Source organism: Oryx dammah, unplaced genomic scaffold (genome assembly GCF_014754425.2).
Source record: "Oryx dammah isolate SB20612 unplaced genomic scaffold, SCBI_Odam_1.1 HiC_scaffold_4, whole genome shotgun sequence".
NCBI classification, from domain to species: Eukaryota; Metazoa; Chordata; class Mammalia; order Artiodactyla; family Bovidae; genus Oryx; species Oryx dammah.
Genome location: NW_024070188.1, coordinates 10,827,794 through 10,848,300, shown reverse-complemented (window position 1 = coordinate 10,848,300; position 20,507 = coordinate 10,827,794). Strand labels below are relative to the sequence as shown.

Genomic DNA, 20,507 nt, shown 5'->3' with positions numbered 1-20,507 from the left:
TGCTTCATCCAGCCTGGCATTTTGCATGATGTACTCTGCATATAAGTTAAATAACCAGGGTTACAATATACAGCGTTGATGTACTCCTTCCCCAACTTGGAACCAGTCTGTTGTTTCATATCCATTTCTAACTGTTGTTTCTTGATCTGCATACAGATTTCTCAGGAGGCAGGTCAGGTGGTCTGGTATTCCAATCTCTTGAAGAATTTTCCACAGTTTCTTGTGATCCACACAGTCAACGGCTTTGGTATAGTCAGTAAAGCAGAACTAGATGTTTTTCTGGAACCCTCTTGCTTTTTTGATGATCCAACAGGTGTTGGTAATTTGATCTCTGGTTCCTCTCCCTTTTCTAAATCCAGCTTGATTATCTAGAAGTTCACGGTCACGTACTTTTGAAGCCTGGCTTGGAGAATTTTGAGCATTACTTTGCTAGCATGTGAGATGAGTGCACTTGTGTGGTAGTTTGAGCATTCTTTGACATTGCCTTTTTTTGTGATTGGAATGAAAACTGAGCTTTTCTAGTCCTGTGGCCACTGCTGAGTTTTCCAAATTTGCTGGCATCTTGAGTGCAGCACTTTCACAGCATCATCTTTCAGAATTTGAAACAGCTCAACTGGAATTCCATCACTTCTGCTAGCTTTATTCTCAATGATGCTTCCTAAGGCCCACTTGACTTTGCATTCCAGGATGTCTGACTCTGGGTGAGTGATCACACCATCGTGGTTATCTGGGTCATGAAGATCTTTTTTGTACAGTTCTTCTGTGTATACTTGCCACATCTTCTTAAAATTTTCTGCTTCTGTTAAGTCCGTATCATTTCTGCCACTTTATTGTGCCCATCTTTGCATGAAATGTTCCCTTGGTATCTCTAATTTTCTTGAAGAGATCTCTAGTCTTTCCCATTCTGTTGTTTTCCTCTATTTCTTTGCACTGATCACTGAGGAAGGCTTTCTTATCTCTCCTTGCTATTCTTTGGAACTTTGCTTTCATATGGATATATCTTTCCTTTTCCCCTTTGCCTTTTGTTTCTCTTCCTTTCACAGCTATTTGTAAGGCTTCCTCAGACAACCATTTTGCCTTTTTGCATTTCTTTTTTCTTGGGGATGGTCTTGATCACTGCCGCCTGTATGATGTCACGAATTCCATCCATAGTTCTTCAGGCACTCTGTCTATCAGATCTAATCCCTTGAATCTGTTTCTCACTTCAACTGTATAATTGTAAGGGATTTGATTTAGGTCATACCTGAATGACCTAGTGGTTTTCCCTACTTTCTTCAGTTTAAGTCTGAATTTTGCAATAAGGAGTTCATGATCTGAGCCATTAGTGAGCTCCTGGTCTTGTTTTTCTGACTATATAGAGCTTCTCCACCTTTGGCTGCAAAGAATGTAATCAATCTGATTTCTGAGTTGACCATCTCGTGATGTCCATGTGTAGAGTCTTCTCTTATGTTGTTGGAAGAGGGTGTTTACTATGACCAGTGTGTTTTCTTTCAAAACTCTGTTAGCCTTTGCCCTGCTTCATTTTGTACTCCAAGGCCAAATTTGCCTGTTACTCTACGTGTTTCTTGACTTTGTACTTTTGCATTCCAGTCCCCGATAATGAAAAAGACATCTTTTTTGGGTGTTAGTTCTAGAAAGCCTTGTAGTTCTTCATAGAACCGTTGAATTTCAGCTTTTTCAGCATTACTGGTTGGGGCATAGATTGGATTGCTGTGACATTGAATGTTATTTTTTGGTATTGAACAGATTTTTCTGTCGTTTTTGAGACTGCACCCAAGAACTGTGTTTTGGACTCTCTTATTGACTATGAGGGCTACTTCATTTCTCCTAAGGCATTCTTGCCCCCAGTAGTAGATATAATGGTCATCTGAGTTAAATTTGCCCGTTCCAGTCCATTTTAGTCCATTTCTCACTTATACTTGACTTAAAGGTAATGTGACATTTCCAGTAATAGAATGAATTTGAATTTTGAGAGGGGGATGGTCTAAATGTGAGGGGAAATGGCCATTATTTGGTTTATAAAGCAGGATTGGAGGATCAGTTTCTTACCTCCAACAGTGGCAACCTCCCCTGGAAAATTCTTTGGAAAAGTTGAAGCCAAGTCTGGCCTCTGTACCCTGACACTAAGTTAAATCTCAGAGACAAGAGTTTTTGAGTGAAGTAGGAAAGAACTGCTCTATTACTTGTGGGGGGCCACAGTGGTCTAATGCCCTCAAAACTGTGTTTCCCAAACTGGAGGGGTTAGTGAGGAGTTTTATGATGATAGTTTAGAGAGGGTGTGACCAGCTCAAGGACAGTCTTCTGATTAGTTGTTGGTGAGGTAAGTTGGAGTAAGCATGATCAATCTTCTGGTTCCAACCAGTCTGGGGTCTTTGTGCTTATGGGCAGCACACTGTTGTTAACTGTTAACTTCTCCCATCTATTGGGGGTTTCAGTATCTGCAAATCAGCTCAAAGATGTTGTGTGTATCCCTTGATGAGGAACCAGGACCCTGCCCTGAGGGTGCTGTTGTTTCTTGACTGTTCCTCCCTTGTCTCACATCTACTCCCTTCCCTAATAAGCAATTGCTTGCATCTGCGTGTTGGAACTCAGGGAAGGTCACAGAGGCTGAATGAAGCATACTTCCTGTAGTAAAAGAAGTGGGGGCACACAGAAAGGCTTTATACCCAGGAGCTCCACAGGGTCTTGTGTGGTATCACAGTGACCTCACATCAAAGACATTTGCTTGAACTTTATTTGGCAGTACACCAAGTCTGCCTATGTGGCTTATATTTTTCTATTGATGAGTTTTCTTTCTCTGAAAAGGGAGGAGGGAAGACTACCTAGGGACAATACCTGTACATGGCAATTTTTTTTAGCTTAATAAAGTTCTGTTCTTATGACTTGCTCACATACATATGAATCTGTTTTCTTCAGTATGAGAAAAGGAAGTGGGACTAACTGGGTGAATAGTTTGATCACTAGTTATAGGTTTATGCAAACTCCTCTGCAAGAATACAGACTTCCAAAGGAAAGACTTCTGGATAAAGGCCCAGAGTGTAGGCTGTGGGATTTACTTTATTAGCCATTTGAAAGGAACCTGAAAGCAGAGCTTCATCTAAGAAGCTTTTGCTATCCAAAATGCTGTTTATCAGAGAGAGAAATGAGAATGAAGGAATTAGGATAAACTTTAGTTGGTTTATAGCAACAAAATCATGATTAATGAAAGTTGTTACATTCATGTCGCGATTCCTTTAAGATTTTGGACATGGGATCATGAGCCTGAGTGGGTAAATTTCATGTAAATATTAGGACAAATCTTAATGGTCTGCGGAAAGTGTTATATGTGGGAAAGTAATTGAATTCTTCTGTATCCGGTTGTCATCACTGTTTCTTGTCCTTAGTGCCTTTGACTTCTTGCAGGGAAAGAAGTGGCGTTATTCTTGGGCACTTCCATCATTAAGTGTCTCTAGGGCACTTCCATCATTAAGTGTCTCTATTATTTCCGCTCTTGAATGCCATTTCATAGTCAGTTTATATTGGCCTTCGATGTAACTCTCATTCCATAGACATCAAGTAACCGAGGGATTTCTGTCCTTCCATTGCCAATAAAATGTTTGATAGGATATATGCATTTTCCCATAACAGTGAGAACAAAAGTGCTTCCCCCCACTTCCCTTCATTGCTGTTATTTGTAATTTTGGAAGGAAACCTGAGATATCAGTTTAGATGTGAGACTAAGCAATTATTCTGTTCAATAGAATTTGCTAATTCAAACAGACGAATCAGATGGATACTTGGCAAGCAATTGGCACTAATGCAGTTGTTTTTTGTGTATAGGAATCTACCATTCTATCACTGTTTCTCCATGTTTATTCTCATTTTAGCCTTCTGCTTCTTATCTCAGGGTATTTTTAAATTTTCCTCATTTTATGTCATATTTAAATAATTTTAGATTATCCTGTGAGATATGTTTGATGTCTTTGCTCTTGCTTTCTTAGTAAAGGGGAGTTAAGAAGCAAATATCATGTAAGGAAATGAACACAAGGTGGGTAAGATTGCCTTTTTCTGTGCAAAGTTAAATTGTCAACTTTCTTGTACCTTTTCTTTTCACCATCTAGTGTCTTGGAATAATGATAGTACAGATGGAGAAAGACCTGGATTTGTCAGCAGCTTTGTTTCCTTAATTTTTAATATCACAGAAAACCTTAAACACATATTCTATGATTTTCTTAAACCTAACCATTTTGTTGGGTCAGCCAACTTGAACAAACTTTTTGGCTGACTCAATAATATTTAATAGCTTTTACAGATGCAAACATTAATCACTTGTCTTTTATCTAAGTTTTTATTCTTGATTGAAATTTTAAAAATAAATACTCATACTCTTTGTAAGTATCCTATTTAAAAACTTAAATATTTTAAAAGATATTTAAAAACTGTTATCTTTTTCTCTTTGTGTCTTCTCCACTACATCCTTTTAAAACATTGAGTCATCTTTGCTGTCCTTTTAAGATTCTTTAAAAATCTATGATCACTTTAAATCTTATTAATTGACTGAAAATATGTAGGACTTTTGATATAATGACTGCCAGGTTTTGATCTGAGAAAGAGCACACTCCTTCCTCTCAAATTATTGTAAAAAAATTATTTTCTATGGCTTTCACTTCTAGAGATAGTAGATATTCTTGCTGTTTCCTTATTTGACATTTTGCAATAAATGAGAATGTCCTTTCCCAGGGAGTTAAGAATTGAACTTTCTTTTTCATTGACTGAGGATTCAGCATAGGATATGTTTGTCTAGTTCCTATAAGTGATAGATAGTTATATATAAGGCCAAACAAAGTTTGTGTATTTCTGTAATAATAGAGAACAGATAACTTACATTTTATGAAATGACTAAATCAGCATCCTTTATGGGAATGGCACCAGCCATATGAAGAGAGCTGCTGGTTCAGATTAGTTGGCGTGGCCAGTGTAGAAGAACCTGTCATATTCTTAAAAATATTTTTATTTACAATGAATTTGTAATGATCACGATATTATCGGTTTGTACTGATGCATTGAACAAAAGGAAAAGTAGTCCATTGTTACACTTGATGAAACATTCTTAAAAATGATCAACTGTGGTAAAAATACATCCTTGTAACAATAATAATCAACATTTTTCACCTTAGGAAATAGAAGGGTCATTTTTCTATCAGTTATTTAAAATGGAAGATGTTATTTCCAGCTTAGGAACAAAAATATTATGTTTATATGATGGCAGACTTTGCATTTATAAAAGGGGAAAATGAGGTCATTGACTTGTTGGAAAAACTAAGGACTTGCTTTAAAAAAAAAAATCTCACCAGCCAAAATTCTCTAAATAAAGGATATTTTTTAAAGCATGATGCAAACATATCTCAGTTCATTTCAGTAGATATTCAGAGAGGCTACAAATTTGCCTGTGTTTGACATGATTTGGTGTCAGGCATAGAAGTGAAAGTTCCAGTGACACGTTCTCGATGGTCTCCCAACACTCTGATTGCTCTGTGACTGCTCACTTGTCATCCCTCATTTTTCTTTATGTGATGACCCACATGACCTGATTCTTAACTATGTGCCTGAAAGTTCCAGGAAAACTGGGGACAAAATTGACAGGAGAAAATTCTATGAAACGTATCTTTTTTTTTTTTTTAAATGGGGACCATTTTAAAAGTCTTTATTGAATTTGTTACAGTATTGTTTTTGTTTTATGCTTCTGTTTTGTTATTTTGGCCAAAAGGCATGTAGGAATTTAGCTCCCTTACCAGGTATCAAACCCACACTCTCTGCTTTGGAAGGTGAAGTCTTAACCACTGAACCACCAGGGAAGGCCCTATAAAATATATGTGTGTGTATATACATATATATATATTTTTTTAAGGTCTATTCTCTCTGAAAGGAGAGTTTCTTCATTCACACTTCCTGTAGTTGGAAAATTCTGTTGAAATCTCAGGATTGGAAAAACAATATCCTAGACACAGAGAATAATGAGACACAACTTACTGTCATTCTACATCAAATCTTCTTTCTTCTTTGTGAGTTACTGAAACTAGAAAAGTTAATTGCCTGACCTAGAGTTTTGTAGCTCTGACTATAACTTCTCTTCCTGTCCAATACCATTCTAGAATATGGAGCCAAAAAGGTATGATATGGTTTACTCATTAAATGATTATGTACTTTACTTACATAAACTGGTGTCCTAAACTGTGAGATCAACGTATGTAACTTTATTGTATTTTCATTCATTACAGTATAATATTTAAGTAATTCCTTTGAAATCAGAGGACTAACTACAAGAAAAATGGAAAATGTATAGAGGCTAGAAAAGTAATACAATTAATAATTAAATATTATTAATGCCAAGGACATGGAAAGAAAGAACCAAACTTATTAATATGCTTGAACAAATTATTAAAACATGGTTTTTATGCTATAGTTCTACTACTTTAAAGATTTGTTTCCTGGCAAAGAGAGAGTCAAGCCAAGAGGAATGTCACAAAAAGGAACATTAGTTCCCAGTTCACTTCTGTCCAGTTGCTCAGTTGTGTCTGACTCTTTGTGACCCCATGGACTGCAGCACGCCAGGCTTTCCTGTCCATCAGCAACTCCCGGAGTTTACTCAAACCCATGTCCATTGAGTCAGTGATGCCATCCAACCATCTCATCCTGTGTCATCCCCTTCTCCTCCTGCCCTCAATCTTTCCCAGCATCAGGGTCTTTTCCAATGAGTCAGCTCTTCGCATCAGGTGGCCAAAGTATTGGAGCTTCAGCTTCATCATCAGTCCTTCCAGTGAATATTCAGGACTGAGAATTCTTTTCTTTGTACTGTCCTTTCCATTCTACTTCTCCCTCTCATAAGTCTCAGACCTTCTTGTTAGGCAGTTGATTTACTTTCTCAGTCCTCAACTTCCCTACCTTCATCATTAGCCCATGGCTTTTCTCTTTCATCATGACATATGTTGAGCTATTTTTGTTTAGACTGGTCCCAGACCTCTTTCCTGTGAATAAGAAACCCTGATTGCACATGACCTGGTCACCTGGGCTCTACCTCATCTCCTCTCTTGCTGGTCAACTGGCTGTAGATGCAAATAGTGTATAATACAGGTTAGCCCTTTATATTAGTGTTTAGAAGGAGTTTACATCTCACAGTAAAGTGGAAGGGAACTGCTCTAAGTGGCACAAAATCAGGGTCTTTGTCCTGCTTCTACTACTAAGTAGTTGTCCAGGCTTGAAAAAAATCATTCTTCTGCTCAAAGAGAAATGTATTTATTTTTTCACTTCACTTTTCTCTTAAAGATGTGAAATAAAATCATTTCTTGAAAAAAGTCAAAATGCTGGAAAATTGCAAAGACTAATTACCTGTACCCATCATTTGATTTTTTTAAAAAATTAAGGATAATATTGAAGTCCCCTTTGGCCTCCAACCTACTCCCATTACCCTCACCCCTTCCTTAAGGCAGTTATTGACCTGAAATAAAATTTCTTAAAATATCCATCATACAGCATTAGATGAGATGAAAAGTAAGTTATAATGAGGTGAAGTGAAGTCATTCAGTCGTGTCCAACTCTTTATGACCCCATGTACTGTAGCCTACCAGGCTCTTCCGTCCATGGAATTTTCCAGGCAAGAGTACTGGAGTGGGTTGCCATTTCCTTTTCCAAATATAATGAGGTAGTTGTTATTATTTCTAAACTAAGCTGCAAAGAAAGGAATTCTTTATTCCTCAAATATATGGCCCATTTTTCTGCCCAGATATTCCTGTTTTCTCACATAGTATCTTAGAATATTAGTACACTGTATCTGCGTTTTTTCAGAGAATACTGCCAATGCTTCGTTTTGGAATTCTAAAAATCGAGTTATAATAGCTATCAAGGGTTGCCTTTTGGAAGAATATTACCTATCTTAGTAGTCACTTTTGCTTTCTGGAAACTATAGCCACCTCTGCTAAATAATGCTGTGCATTGATGATTGGGTCACAGAGTGACAAGAGAGCTGTTCAGCTGTATGTGGATAGTCCTTTTGTATTTTCCCTGGCACCAAGCACTGTGTCATGTCTTTTATAAAATAAATATGAATCAATGATAAATATGGAGTGAGCATCTGAATTTTACTTTTTAGTATACATACTGTTTGTTTCAGGGTTGTATTGCTGTGTCACAAATTACTACAAACTTAGCTGATTAAGACAACATCCATTTATTAGCTCACAGTCCTGAAGGTCAGATTTCTGGCATGGTGTGGTTGGGTCTATGTTTAGGGTCTCAGAAAACCTAAATCGTGGGATTGGCCAGACTGAGTACTCCTCCAGGGACCTACAGAAAAATCTGCTCCCACGGTGACTTGTTGGCAGAATTCAGTTCCTTGCGATTGTAAAACTGAGGTCCCCGTTTCTGTGCTGGCCGTCAGATGGAGACTGCTCTCAGCTGCTGGGCATAACTGTTATTCCTTGCCACTTAGTGTCCTCTAAATTCACAGTAGTGCTTGGAGTCCTTCTCACTCCTTGAGCCTCTGACTTCCCCTTCTTTGAGCAGCTGGAGAAGTTCTCTAAATAAATTTTAAGAGTATGGACCCCCCCAGATAACCTTCCTATCTGCAGGCCAGCTGAACTTTCCAATGTCATTTACCTAGAGTACAGTCCATGCACAGTCCTAGGGCTGATTCAGGATGTGAACATCAGGGAGGTGGGAAATCTTGGGAACATCTTAGAAATCTGTCTACCACACTAATTTTCAGTTTTCAGGAGGACTGAGACTAAAAATAGAGCTTTAAATATTGTCTGCAGTAAGCAAAATGAATTCACAAGATTATCATTGCAGAGCAAAATGAAATAGTTACGCAGTGAGAAATGTCATGCACGTTAGCAGTGATAGGATATTATATATAAAACAAACACTTCAAAACTCTTACTTTTGGAGGTGGATGACCATTGGAAATCTACCTTTCTCTTCTAACCTCAATTAAAAACTTTTTTACTTTAATCATAAGTTGGTGTTCAATCAGAAGGCCCCTGACTTTCCACTGGGTCCTTCCTAACCTATAGACTGCGTCTCATCCTAGTTTTATTTCTAAGTTAAACCAGAATGAAGCCCAAGGTGATTAAACCACCTTATTTGCCTGATGTGATCTTATAATAATCTGTGACTCTTCCTTGGAAGAGTAGCTCTGAAGTAGTAGTAGCTCTGAAGTAGTAGCTCTGAAGCTGTCAGTTGGTTCTCTCATTATTTCTTAAGTCTTCTGCCATCATTAAAACCTTTTGCCCCCAGGTTAACGCTAAGAATTCAAACAGCAGATCTGTTAGGAGCAAGTACTCCAAGTCCTAGAACTGGGCATTGGCTCTGGTACTGTACTTTTCCAGGGACTTTCCCCATAATTGGTGGTTCTTTTTGTCTGTTCCTTGGCCTTGTCATTTCCAGAAGACCCCCAAAATTATATACGTTGACCACATAGCACCTGCGTGTTCTCTGGCCCAGATATTTTGCTGTAATGTTTTCCCCAACGTTGGGTTGGCTAGTGTCCAATCATGTCTAAACTAACTTTCCCTTTTCTCCTTACTTACGTGCTATAGCTCCTTGTTTTCTTCTTCTTCTTTTTTTTTTTATGAGCAATGCAGAATTCCTGACTTCAAGAGTTTATAATCTAATAGGACAAACATATAGGAAAGTGAAAAATTATATGACAATATGATAAGTGTTATGTTACAGAAAAGCAGCAAGGGCCTGTGGGATTAGAGACATTCCAGCTCAGCCTGAATGTTGGTCAGGAAATATTTCCAAGAGGAGGTAACACTTGCATGGTCTGTGATAAGCAATTAGGAGCTGGCCTAGTTGGGAAGAGGAGCTGGGGGCATTGGAGGGAGGCCTAAATGAATCCTTTAAAGATGATCCAGAGTTGGAAATGAGAGCGTCCTCAAGCTGAAGTAGTTGAGCAAATGCCAAGAGGAAAGGATGGGACCAAAAATGGGAGATAAAGCTAACAGATCAGATATTTTGTAGAAGCTGAAGCAAATTGAACCTTGAAAATGAGTCCAAGGATGGGAACAAAGCAGGGTACCAAGACCTTCACCGGGCATGAGAGTGAGAAAGAAAACTGTTTCTAGCCTGAAGAGTGCCAGCATTTAAGGGCTAAATAAGCAGAAATAGGAGATGGTGAAGGAGACCAAGAAGTGGTCCGAGAGTGACAACCTGAGAGCAAACTGGGCTTGAAGACAGAGATACCGGGCCCTTATTCACTGATGAATAGTGAATAATGGGAGGAGGTTTCTAGGTGGAGAGCTTACAGCTGAAAGTCTGTATTTTGTCTTCTGAGTGAAAAATGATGTCTGAGTCTGATGAGCATGTAGAACGGTGGGGATAGGGGGTGGGGGACAATGAAGCAGCTCTTGTGGTCAGTCTCAGAGAAATCAATAGGAGGTCCTCGCGGGTGTCATGCTGACTTGTGAGGACCTGGCTGGTGATGGAGAGGCTGTGAGGTTTTAGTGGATCTAACACGCTTGGTTGAGCTCAAACAGCACTCGGCGGCAGGGCTTGAGGGAAAGAGGAGGCAGATGGATTGATTTAGATTTGGTGGTTTTCTGCAAGGGTGTGATGGAAAGAACAAAAAGCCTAGTTAAGAATGGTTGGCAGAACGGATAAAATCCAGCTGAGTAAAGAAGGACTTTCAATCAGCGTAGACTGCTAATTTAGAGGAAAAAAAATGAAAGTAGGGACCAAAAGACAAAAGATATTAATGAAGTCAAAAGGTAGTTATACTAGAAGAGGCGATATTTGGAAAAGTACAACATGGATTATTAGGTCCTCATATCACAGGCTCTACTGACATTTCAGATAGATTCAAAGAACCAGACCAGGCTTCCCTGGTGGCTCAGTGGTAAAGAGTCTGCCTGCCAGTTCAGGAGACACAGGCTCGATCCCTGGTCCGGGAGGATTCCACATGGGGAGCAGCCTGTCCCGTGCATCACAAATACTGAACCTGTGCTCTAGAGCCCAAGAACCACAACTGCGAACTCGTGTGCTGCGACTGCTGAAGCCCCTGTGCCCTGGAGCCCAGATTCTGCAGCAAGAGAAGCTGCCATAGTGAGAAGCCCGCAGACCGCAGGCAGAGGTTAGCCTCCGGTTGCCGCAGCTGGCGAAATGCCCACACAGCAACGAAGACCCAGCACAGCCAAAAGTAAACAAATAAATAGTGAAATGTAAAAAAAAAAAAAAAAAAAAACTGAAAAGAAAAGAACTGGACCAAACCAAAAAAGAAAAAAGATAAAATACAGGAACACGATCGATGAGGGAAGACTCTGTATACTTAAATGTATGAAATCTGACAGAAAAATCAACTTGTTTTACTATAAATACATGAAAAACAATGACAGAAGTGAAAGATAAGAAATTAAGAAACTAATTTCTGCAGTTCTGATAAGCAAAGGGATAAAAGAGCTTCCCTGGTGGCTCAGATGGTAAAGAATCTGCCTGCAACTCGGGAGACCTGGTTTCAATCCCTGGGTTGGGAAGATCCCCTTGAGGAAGGCGTGGCAACTCACTCCAGGATTCTTGCCTGGAGAATCCCACGGACAGGGGAGCGTGGTGGGCTACAGTCCATGGAGTCACAAAGAGCCAGATATGACTGAAGCGAAATCCTTCATCTGTAAAGACGGGATCTAGGTTGGTATTTCCCCAGCAGCTGTGGATAATTGTAGCTTCTTTTTGCGCATCCATCCCCAGTTTTTTCTGCTCCTCAACAATTAGAGTAGCAGTCAGGCTGTATCCTCTCTCTGCTTCATGCTCCTCCTGTCTCTAATTAAAAGGCCTGGGGGGCCCAGCAAAGGGTTTTGGAGCCTGGGCAGGATGGAGGGCAGCCTGGCTCAGGTGTGAGCATGCAGGTGGAAGGGAGGATCTGGTAAGAGAATGGTCCAGCACCGGGTGTCAGAGCCCCAGGGGGGCCATCTGTGGGGGAGGGCCACCCACTTCAGAGACTGGCGCCTTGGTGAAGGAAATGGGCCGTGTACGCAGGGAGGGGACAGGGGTGGTTTCATACAAGAAGGCTGATCAAGTAAGGAAATGTATGAAGCATTATGGGAGTGTGGTTTTTTACCCTAGGAGAAGGTTGTCACAAATGGGAAAACCAAAGGGGAGAACACGAGGATGAATCCTGTGCCGGTGTTGGAATTGGAGGTATTAGTGTGAATTTATGGTTTGCAATGTATAGATAGATGAATGTATAGTTATAGAAATATATATATGTGTGTGTGTGTATCTGTATGTGTGCATGCTTGCACGCTAGGTTGCTTTAGTCATGGCTGACTCTTTGTGACCCTGTGGACTGTAGCCTGCCATTCTTGTCCATGGGATTCTCCAGGCAAGAACACTGGAGTGGGTTGTCCTGCCCTCTTCCAGGAGATCTTCCCCAAGCAGGAATCGAACCTGTGTCTCTCACATCTCCTGCATTGGCAGGCGGGTTCTTTACCATTAGTGCCACCTGGGAAGGATGTAAGAAATATGTATGTACACACATATATTCTCTAATTCTGTCTATGAGTTGGCTTGGCAGCAGTGACACCCCAGTAACAAGGAGTACACTCAGCACTCAGATCTAAATGCTGTTCTCTGCCAGAAAAGGAATCAGAACTCCTTAGAAAAATTGCTGATTCCAGGGCTGGGCCAGGATAAGCAAACGATGAGCTTGGAACATCCTGTCCCACAAAATAAGGAAGTGCTCAAAGGATGATGGGGATGTGTCGAAAGGACATAGAAACCAGCTTGAAGAGGCTCCCACTGGCCTATTCTGGGAGATTTTAAGCATTAAATAAATAATGTTTGCAACAGATTAGAACCTGTTTAATGAAATGATAAACACAAGTCCACAGTGACATGAATAAATTTAAAGTTGAATGGAGGAACAGGGTTTTTTCAGTTTTGAAGAATCTTCCCATAAAATAATTGTTCATTACAAAGAGAAAAAAGATCACATTAATCAAATGATCAAAGGGAACATTGTCAATAATGGGACAAAGCTGGGATGGTGCCACCTGAAAGGATGCAAGAAGCAGCTAGAATCACTTCTGGGGTATTCTTGATCAAGATGGATAGTCTGAATGGGATTATGAGGAAACACCAGTCAAACCTACATTGTAGAACAGGTTACAAAAACACTTGTAACTTCAAAAGCATTAAGGTTATGGGAAGCCAGGAAAGACTGAGGAAATGTTTCAGACTGAAGAGGACCAAGGAACATGACAACTAAAATACAATGGACTCTTTTGTTATGAAGGAGGTATAGTGAAATGTGACTGATGTCTGAAGATTTCATGCTAGCAATGTGTCAATATCAATTTTCTGATTGTAATTATAATTATGTAGCAGAATATTTTGGAGAAGGAAATGGCAACCCACTCCAGTATTCTTGCCTAGAGAATCCTGTGGACAGAGGAGCCTGGTGGGCTGCTGTCCATGGGGTCGCACAGAGTAGGACGTGACTGAAGCGACTTAGCATGCGTGCATGCATGCATTGGAGAAGGAACTGGCAACCTATTCCAGTGTTCTTGGCTGGAGAATCCCAGGGAAGGAGGAGCTTGGTGGGCTGCCGTCTGTGGGGTCGCACAGAGCTGGACACGACTGAAGTGACTTAGCAGCAGCAGCAGCAGCAGGATATTTTTGTTTGTAACGGACTCAATTATTTGGTAATGATGAAGGATCGTGTTGGCTACTTAGCTTGCAAATACTTCAGGAAAAAACAATTGTCATATATTTAGAAGACTTCTTTTAAGCATTTTCTGAAGGAGAGAATAATATTAATCCATGCCTTTTAAAAAACTTTTTAATTGAAGTATATTTGGTTTATAGTATTGTGTTAATTTCTGCTTTACAACAAAGTGATTCAGTTATGTACACATTCTTTTTCATATTCTTTTCCATTATGATTTATCACAGAATACTGACTTTAGTTTCCTGTGCTATACAGTAGGACCTTCTTGTTTATCCATTCTATATATAATAGTTTGCATCCGCTAGTCCCAGACTCCCAATCTTTCCCTCCCCCAGCCCATCCCTCCTGACAACCGCAAGTCTGTTCCCTATGTCTGCGACTCTGTTTCTGTCTTATAGATGTGTTCATTTGTGTCATATTTTAGGTTCCACGTGTAAGTGATATCATATAGTACTTGTCTTTCTCTCTCCGACTTACTTTTGTTTAGTATGATAATCTCTAGGTCCATCCATTGGATGGTGCAAATGGCATTATTTCATTCTTTTTTAAGGCTGAGTAATATTTCATTGTGTGTGTGTGCATTGTGTGTGTATGCTCAGTTGTGTGACTTTTTGCAACCCCTTGGACTATAGCCCACCAGGCTCCTCTGTCAATGGGATTTTCCAGGCAAGAATATAGGAGTGGATTGCCATTTCCTCCTCCAGGGGATCTTCCCAGTCCAGGGACTGAACCCCTGTCTTTCGTGTCTCCTGCATTGGCAGATGGATTTTTACCACTGCACTACCTTGGAAGTCCATGTGTGTGTGTGTGTATGTGTGTGTGTGTGAATGGACATTTAGGTTGTTTCCATATCTTGGCTATTGTGACTTTTGCTTTTGCTGTTGTATCTTTTCAAATTATAGTTTTGTTTTGATACATGCCCAGGAGTTGAATTGCTGGACCTTGTGATATTTTTATTTTTAGCTTTCTGAGGAACCTGTATACTGTTTTCCATAGTGACTGCACCAGTTTATATTCCCATCAACAGTATAGAAGGGTTCCCTTTTCTCCACACTCTCTCCCACATTTGTTATTTGTAGACTTTATAATGATGGCCATTCTGACCTGTGTGAGTTGGTACCTCATTGTAGTTTTAATTTGCATTTCTCTAATAATTAATGATGATGAGCATCTTTTCATGTGCCTATATTTTCTTGTTCCAAGCTTTCTTAACATTGTCCTCCCTTGACTTCCTATGGCTTCAGAAACACTGGTTGTCTTAGATGTTTTTCTCAAGGACTCTTCTTAGTCATCCTAATCTTCTAGGAGAAATACAATTTGTAATATTTCCTCCTTGACCTTCTCTTCTTTCTTTTTTATTCCTTTCAACTCCAGGTATATGATTCTTAACTCTGCATCTTTATCCTAGGTCTCTCCGGATAGGAGACTTCATTTTACCTGAATTAGCTGGTAAAGAATCTGCTTGCAATGCAGGAGACCCTGGTTCGATTCCTGGGTCAGGAAGATCCCCTGGAGAAGGGATAGGCTACCTACTCCAGTATAATGGGGCTTCCCTGGTGACTCAGATGATAAAGAATCTGCCTGCAATGTGGTAGACCTGGGTTCAATCCCTGGGTTGGGAAGATCCCCTGGAGAAGGGCATGGCAACCCCCTCCAGTATTCTTGCCTGGAGAATCCCCATGGACAGAGCAGCCTGACTGGCTTCAGTTCATACAGTTGTGAAAAGTCGGGCATGACTAAGCACAGCACAACACAGGTTTTGTGGGCACATTTTTTTTTGTCATTAGCCCAGACCTGCTGGAGTAACTCAACTTTCAGTTAGCTACTGAGGCTCACTAATGCAAATTCATTTTGTGAAAATTACAATCTAAATTTCTTCAGTTTCTATAGGAAAGCCTTATTATTGAAAACTGTAGAATGATTGCTTCCTCCTTTGGGTCAGGAGCAGTCATGAATTCATTTCCATAAGAAAATATATAGGTCTGGTTACCACAGAAAGTTGCATGTTAGAAAATGAACTCTATTTTGATATGAAATTAATTTCATTAGAGATGTTATGTGAGACAACATGAAGAATCTTATCTAACAGATCTGTTTTAGAATGGAATATATACAATATCAGAGGTTATGAGAAAAGCTTGAGTTGCATATCTGAGAAAATGATCCACATTTAAAAATTGTCTCAGTTCTAACATGAAATAGACACAATAGTATGAATATTTTAATTGGCATGGTTAATATGCTTTGAATCAAGATTAAGTATTTTAAACAAATTGATGAATTAAGAACCTAAGAACTTGGACCAAGAAAATATGTTTATTGTAATCTCATTCATTTAAAAATATCATTGATAATTTTCTTGTCTGAACTTTTCATTTTATGAATGTATATATTTATGTATGTTGAGATTAATGTTTCATGTCCAGTTTTTATACCAGGAAGCATGAGTCTTTGCTGACACACTTTTGGATATCTTGTTAAATTTCTCATCAAGGAGACATTCCAGGAAGTTTTACAAATTATTCTATCAAAATGCTAGACTTTGGTGGGACGTTACAGATTGTTCATTTTTTGAGCTTTCTCCAAAAGTAAGCACTTTTGCATAAATGAATCTGCTAAGTGCAAGAGATTACAAGTGTCCAGATGGCTCTTTCACTGAAGTTGCGCTCATATGTTTGTACAATAAACTTGGACATTTAACTGATGCAAATTTTAATATATTCGTTGTCCTTCTTGTTTAAAACAAAGATGCTGTTTCCTGAGACCAGTGTTACTTGGAAAACCTTGGCTATCTAACAAGTTCCCAAGAAACGTTATTTAATGTACATTGCCAAGAACATCTTCGATAATTCAACAGCATTGCCTTCTTTAAAAAGTCCAAATATATTTCCTATAAATGTGACAGTTATTTATTGAGACCTTGTTGATTGCATATTCCAAAAGAAATATATGATTTGTAATGAGCATATAATCATTCTAGAGAAGGAAAATAACTTCATATGAAACAGCAAAAAATAAACAGGAAAGGATGTACTTTAGTGCCAACTTGGTAAATTAATATTTTTGTTGAATCAGACAGTCATCAGTCATCTGCCTGTGGTACTTACTATCATAATATAATTTTGGATTACTTAAGTCAGTGTAAGTAAGTCTGAGTTTGCTTCATGTTTTCTGAACTTAAAAACTTTTTTTTTGGACGGTTTATTTTTTTCAGCACTTTGAAGTCAGCACAGATTGTTGGACACGTACTATGTGCCAACACACTTACAGACATCGGGCTTATAAATATGAGCAAAACAGAGTCTCTGTACTTAAGGAACTTGCTGCTGTGTGTGTCTGTGTGTCCTGGAGGGTAGGGGGCCGTGGGCAGTGGCGGGGAGGAGACAGACGGCCAACATATAAGAAAACAGGTCAGGGAACTGCAGAAACAGAGAAGTACTGTGACAGTGGTGAAAATACCCGAGTTGGGTGCTTGGACTGCTGTCGTTGGAGCAGTCCTGTCTGAGGAACTCAAGTTTGAGTGGAGGCCTGAGTGATGAGAGGGCTTCGGCACCTAGTTAGATTTACAGTGTGAAGGCCCAGGGAGTGGTCTCGGTGGAAGACAGACATCTGAACATCTTCACTGTGGACGCGTCACTGAAAGCCCGGTCAGTCGCAGTTGGGATATTGAAGAGGGTGAGAGTTGAGAGCAGATGTCTGTCAGCAGTGACTTTGGGAAGAGCTAGTTTTGTGGAGAAGTGAGGAGGAAAAGCCTGATTAACAGTGAAAAGAGACTGGGAGGTAAGGATATGGAGGCATTAAGAATATACGCGTCTTTGTAGGGTTTTGCTCTGCAGGAGACAGAGTAGAAGGATGGTGGCCTTAAACAGTTGTTAAGACTGTCCATTTGTTGCGTGTGCGTCTCTGCATTTAAGTCGGATTTAACGATACTACAGCAAAATTTAAAAGTGAAGTTGATGTTGCCAAAATCTTGACCCCCCTGTCCACTGGTGCTGAATGAAAGTGCCAAAACAGAGTTTGGAGGGAATAGAAAAATGGCTTTATCTTTTCTTGGCAAAGTGGAATGCACAGCAGACTAGCACCTCAAGTACTGGGAATAGAGAGAGGTTATATCCCAGGGCTTGTAGTCTGTGGGTAGGTGATAAGGCTCAAAGCAGTGAAGATCTTGTATTTTGTTTTTCCTTTTGCGAAGTTTTAAAATGGCCACAGCTGAGCTCATGCAGCTCAGCTACTCTATCTGGTGTCCCTGAAGTTATCAGCCCATGACCTTCTTTCTGAAATGCTATCAGAATGGTACAACAGAGTGAAAGGGGAGAAGAATGCCAGGTGCAGAGTGTAATCTGTATGGAGTCAGAGTAATTATTAATAGCTTTGTGAAGGACAAGTCTAGCTACAAGTGTTTGTTAGTAGTAACAGCTAAAGAATAACCAAGATTGTTTAACTCTTGCAGGCCTGTTTGGTATGTGCCAAAGACTGTTCACTTATTTATGTTTTTGCTGGAATATTAAGACATCTGCCCATTTTTTACTTTAATTTTTAAAGTTCCTTGTTAAGCTTTCGTAGGAATTGGGAGGCCATAGGAGAGCACCGTTAAAGACTGAGAGTTAAAACTGAGAGTGAAGAACAGTTACAAACAACTGAGACCACAAAGCAAAGAATCAAGTGAAGCTGAGCTCTGGTAGCAGGAGTTTGCAGCAAAGGGTTTATTGCAGGAAGCCAAACAAAGGAGTGAGGGATAGGCTTGGTCTTTGAGTTGGGTGTTTTTAAAGGGAAAGAACAGAGGCTGGGGTCAGTCATCATCTTACATTTAACTACATTCCTTAATCACAGTTTCGAGTGTCAGGAGGCTTCTGGTTTGGATTCTCTGGCCAGGTGGTCTGTGGCTTGGGGGTCTGTTAGCTCATCTTGCCTTAGAGAAACAATCCAAGGTTGTTTGTTAATAATGTTTATCTGTAATGATGTTATCTTTAATACATCAACGATGATATCAACATCAGCAATTTTTAGTGCCTTAACAATGTTAACAACAGTAATTTTAGCATCTGACTTGAATTGATTGGGGATTGAGGGGACAAGAAAGAATAAAGTTTTGGATAGAGGGATTAATCATAAACTCGGTTTGGGCGGGACTCAGTATCAGGGTTTCACAGGTAATTTTCACATTAAAAGACTGCTCAGCATGTGTTTGTCACTTCAGCCCACTCCTATAGGTGGTCCTGTCTTCACATTGTGAATATGTAATAATGGAATATACAGTGAAAATGCCTGTGTACATATGCTTCATGCTGTTTTTCAAAGTGCTTTTACATGTATTATCTTATTTAATGAAGACTGTAAATTAATCTATGGGAGAAATAATAATGCTATTTAAACTATGTATAAAAATTGGAATGTTAAATTAAAAATACTTAAGAATATGTTATAAGGATTAACTGCCTTTATTGTAGATGTCAATATATTATTTAATATGATAACTAATAATATTGCAAATAATAACCTTACTTATAAGATTCCTATCCCTTATTTGTTTAAGGAAATAATTTTGGTAAACATTATTGATAAAGATGGAAATAGGTAAAAATGGAGATATCGTAAATGGATTTAAAAATTTTTTTAAATGTTCCTGAGAGTTTGACAAGTCTGAAGTAAATTAAAATTACTCTTTTTTTCTTTCCTGTCAGAGGTCTCTTTATTAGTATCCATGATCGAGGACATATTTCTTCTGTTCTTAATGCATGGCCAGAAGATGTCATCAAGGTAAGTTAGTTACCACTTTTTTTCCATTGTGGCACGTTTGTTCTTTTTCTGTCCCATAACATACTGACCCTTTTCACAATACTAGGTAGTGGTAGCATTCTCTAGCTTTTTAATTATATCCGATTGATTTTTGCATAGAGGATTAATTTTATCCTGATACCCTTTAGATTCTAAGTTTCCCTGTTATTTCTGTCAAGTTTTTTTAGTATTTCTTTATTTATTGTAAATGATGATGTGTTGAAAAAATGTTGAAGTAGTATCTGAATTTCTTTAAGCAAACTCCTGTTTCTTCTGTAATTGATCATCTACTTAGAAGAATCAATGTGGGCAAAAACACATCTGTTAATTCATTTCCTTTATCATGGTAACCTCAGGTATCTCATGGGACTTTTCTGGGAGAGAGGAAGCTAATGAAAATAGAATAATGTTGTATCTGACATTTGGTCGCTTTCTGAGTGAGACACTTTACCTAGATTAACTCATGTGTGTAGTATCATGGTAATTCCATGAGGAAAGGAAGGCCCAGGTGGATTACACAGTTGTATGTGGTGGTGGTGGGAACTGAATGCCAGTGTCTCAAGTTGCCTCCTCCAAAACAGCCTAACATATTGACCCTTTGTAATGAGATGTGGAAGATTTGACAAAGATCAGCTTTATGGAATAGGCAGAAATAATTTTCACCCTCTTCTTCAATGTATTTACTTCTAAGGCAGTTCTTTAAGAGCTGTTCTTTAATATAGGTGAATAGAAAACTAAAAGAAAAGGTCGCAAAAATTTTTGTATATATTCTGCATTATTTTTTTTAAATTTATTTTTAATTTCACTTTACAATTCTGTATTGGTTTTGCCATACATTGACATGAATCCACCACGGTGTACATGCGTTCCCAAACATGAACCCCCCTCCAACCCCCCTCCCCACAACATCTCTCTGGGTCATCAGAAAAAGCAAACACTCAGGTCTTGGTTCTTTGACATTAACCAGATAAATCACCTGAGGCAAATTATTTCAGTTCTCTGATCTTCAGAGGGATATAAGAGGGATAGACTG

The 20,507-nt window shown here is 39.1% G+C and overlaps 1 protein-coding gene across 1 annotated transcript in view; it reads left to right on the top strand.

Moving 5' to 3' along the window:
• ME1 (malic enzyme 1) overlaps window positions 1-20,507 on the top strand; it is a 209,496-nt gene that overhangs the window by 70,594 nt on the left and 118,395 nt on the right. The window contains exon 4 of the mRNA XM_040238953.1: window positions 19,381-19,456. Within this exon, the coding sequence (XP_040094887.1) occupies window positions 19,381-19,456 (76 nt within the window). The remainder of the gene's footprint in view (window positions 1-19,380; window positions 19,457-20,507) is intronic.